Below are 2,492 nucleotides of genomic sequence, written 5' to 3'. Positions count from 1 at the left end.
TCAAATACTTTACTAGTGTGTGAACCAAGCCTAAAGCAAAACTTTTTTCCCAAACAATCTATCTATGGGAAATCTATATAATATGTGAGATCTATAAGTGAAAGATTAACCAGTGCATCTTTATTGTGTTAAAGACAAGAGAGATTAAAACGTATTTGAAAAATCCAGCCGCAAATATATGATGAATTGTCGTAGTGAACATGGATTTTGGGAAATTTAAAAGGAGAGTTAGAGTTAGAACGTATTTGAAAAATCCAGCCGCAAATATATGATGAATTGTCGTAGTGAACATGGATTTTGGGAAATTTAAAAGGAGAGTTAGAGTGAACGAGGCCAGCCGCAAACCCACACGCCAAATGAGTCACGACAGCCGACCTTGGCGTGCCAATTATTTTGAGCCCGCGAAGACTGGTGTCCTAAAATATTGGCCAAGGTGATATCGGTTCAGATAATGCCTGCTCCTACACCAACATGGTTAGCTACCTTCGGGCCCGTTCACGAGTAGTGCCTTTGTTGAATGGGTCGGAGCAATAGAGCCTTTGTTGAATGGGTCGGAGCAATAGACCTGGCATCGGTAGCTACACTGACAGGACTGCTGCTGTTGGAGCAATACAAGACCCGTGCTTGTATATTAAGAGAAAAAACGTCGTGCTATTGCCTCCACGATCTCATTCAGCGATTGCTTCGTAGACATTATCTGGATTCTGATTTTGATTGCGCTCTCTCTGTCTCTCTCTCTCTCTGTACTGAGATCATCATTATCTCGGTACACATTCAACTAAGCATGAATTTGCCCTTGAACGCCCTGCATGTAACTGCCATGATTCTTGCCATGGGCCTGATCTGCAGCACAGATTGCAGCAGCCGATCGGAGCCGAGTGTACAGTCACTGGGCGTCCAGCAATTGCGCCAGAGCTCATCTGCAGCGGCTGCCAGCAGCGGTCGAGAAACAACGTCGGTAACGATCCCGTCCACGATAGCGGTGGTCCCAACATGCCATGTTGCGGGCGAGGATGACAGAACGCTGGCCGCGTGCGGTCGGCTGCGCCTGGTGGTGGGCGGCGTGGGGCACCAGCACTATGCCTTCAACGGCACCGACTGGGCCCTCTTCAACGCCACGGCCGATCTCTTCTTCGACCCCGCGGCCACATTAGTCTCCATTGACGACGACAAGGATAATGCGTCATCCGTCAGTACAACCTCCGGCAACGCCCACCAGCTGCTGCTCCAGAACAATCGTCAGCGTCTTGACCATCGTCAAGTGATCGGCCAGCACTTCTTCCTGGCCCAACCGGACGCCGCCGGCGGGCAGCCCAGCTGGCAGATCACCCTCAATAATACCGCCCATCAGGACGCTCACGGCTGCAGCAACAGCAGCACCCTGGTCACCGCCAAGACTCTGCAAGCCGTCTCAGTCGACCCCAACAGCATCACTTGGAGCCTCCTCCAAACCACCACTCAACGCGGCAGCCTGTGAGTATCTCTTAATCCATAGACACGTACATATATGTACTTCCTGTATATATCACGCACATGCGCAATTTACATGCATACATCTGTCTATAGATACCTTCGGATACATAGTGGACAGATACATATATGAATCCTCATCTACCTTCATCGACATACACATATATGCACTTTATTTTTTAAAAAAGATAGTTTGCAAGACAAACTAACTAATTAACTTACAAATTGATTAATTCACTAACAACTAACTAGTCATGACATACATATAGACAAATGGGATGGTTGATTGAACTACACACATATCAATTGGTTGATTCATTGACACATTGTATTCATTGCCTTCACACCTTGTCTTGGATGTAATAATGTAACTAATTGATTGCCTTGTGTATTGTAGAGATTCACTTGGTGACATCACGTACATCCAACGCATTGCTACACATGGAGGACTTCCATCATCTACCACATCAAACACAAGCATTGGGGACATCTATTTATCTCCTTATTCCACCATATATGCCTTCTATATATCTGCATCATCATGAATGTAGACAATAAGATAAAGTTCAAGTTGCACTAGCTGATGAAAGAGTAATATATCCCATTGTTGTTCTCAACTTCTTTTTGGCCAACAATAGGTTGGACATAGAAGATACATTTTTATTCTTTTTTTTGTAATGAAAAAATAAAGTATTGATTGGACATAGAAGTGTGATGTTTAATATTCAAGCTATTCGATAAATCCATTGTATTAGCCTCTCTCCCTCCCTCCCTCCCTCCCTCCCTCCCTCTCTCCCTCCCTCTCTCTCTCTCTCTCTCTCTCTCTCTCTCTCTCTCTCTCTCTCTCTCTCTCTCTCTCTCTCTCTAGTTTAAGTTTAGTGGGATTCAAGTTTTGAGTTTGTAGGATATGCCTTAAGACATCTTGTGATTGTTCTTACAACATTAAAACCTGTGTGTGTGTGTGTGTGTGTGTGTGTGTGTGTGTGCGCGCATGCATGCACATGCATGCGCTCTCCTTTGCT

At 45.3% G+C, this 2,492-nt stretch overlaps 1 protein-coding gene across 1 annotated transcript; it reads left to right on the top strand.

Moving 5' to 3' along the window:
- Positions 1–482: 482 nt before the first annotated feature.
- LOC148020102 (uncharacterized) lies at positions 483–2,015 on the top strand. The gene is made up of 2 exons (XM_087699654.1): positions 483–1,473; positions 1,868–2,015. Exons 1-2 carry the CDS (start codon positions 518–520, stop codon positions 2,013–2,015), a joined length of 1,104 nt encoding a protein of 367 aa, XP_087555780.1. The 5' UTR covers positions 483–517.
- Positions 2,016–2,492: the final 477 nt, after the last annotated feature.

Source organism: Lygodium microphyllum, chromosome 19, assembly GCF_053477565.2.
Source record: "Lygodium microphyllum isolate KBCC chromosome 19, Lygodium_microphyllum_v1.1.10, whole genome shotgun sequence".
Classification (NCBI taxonomy): domain Eukaryota; kingdom Viridiplantae; phylum Streptophyta; class Polypodiopsida; order Schizaeales; family Lygodiaceae; genus Lygodium; species Lygodium microphyllum.
This window is presented reverse-complemented; position numbering and strand designations above follow the sequence as displayed.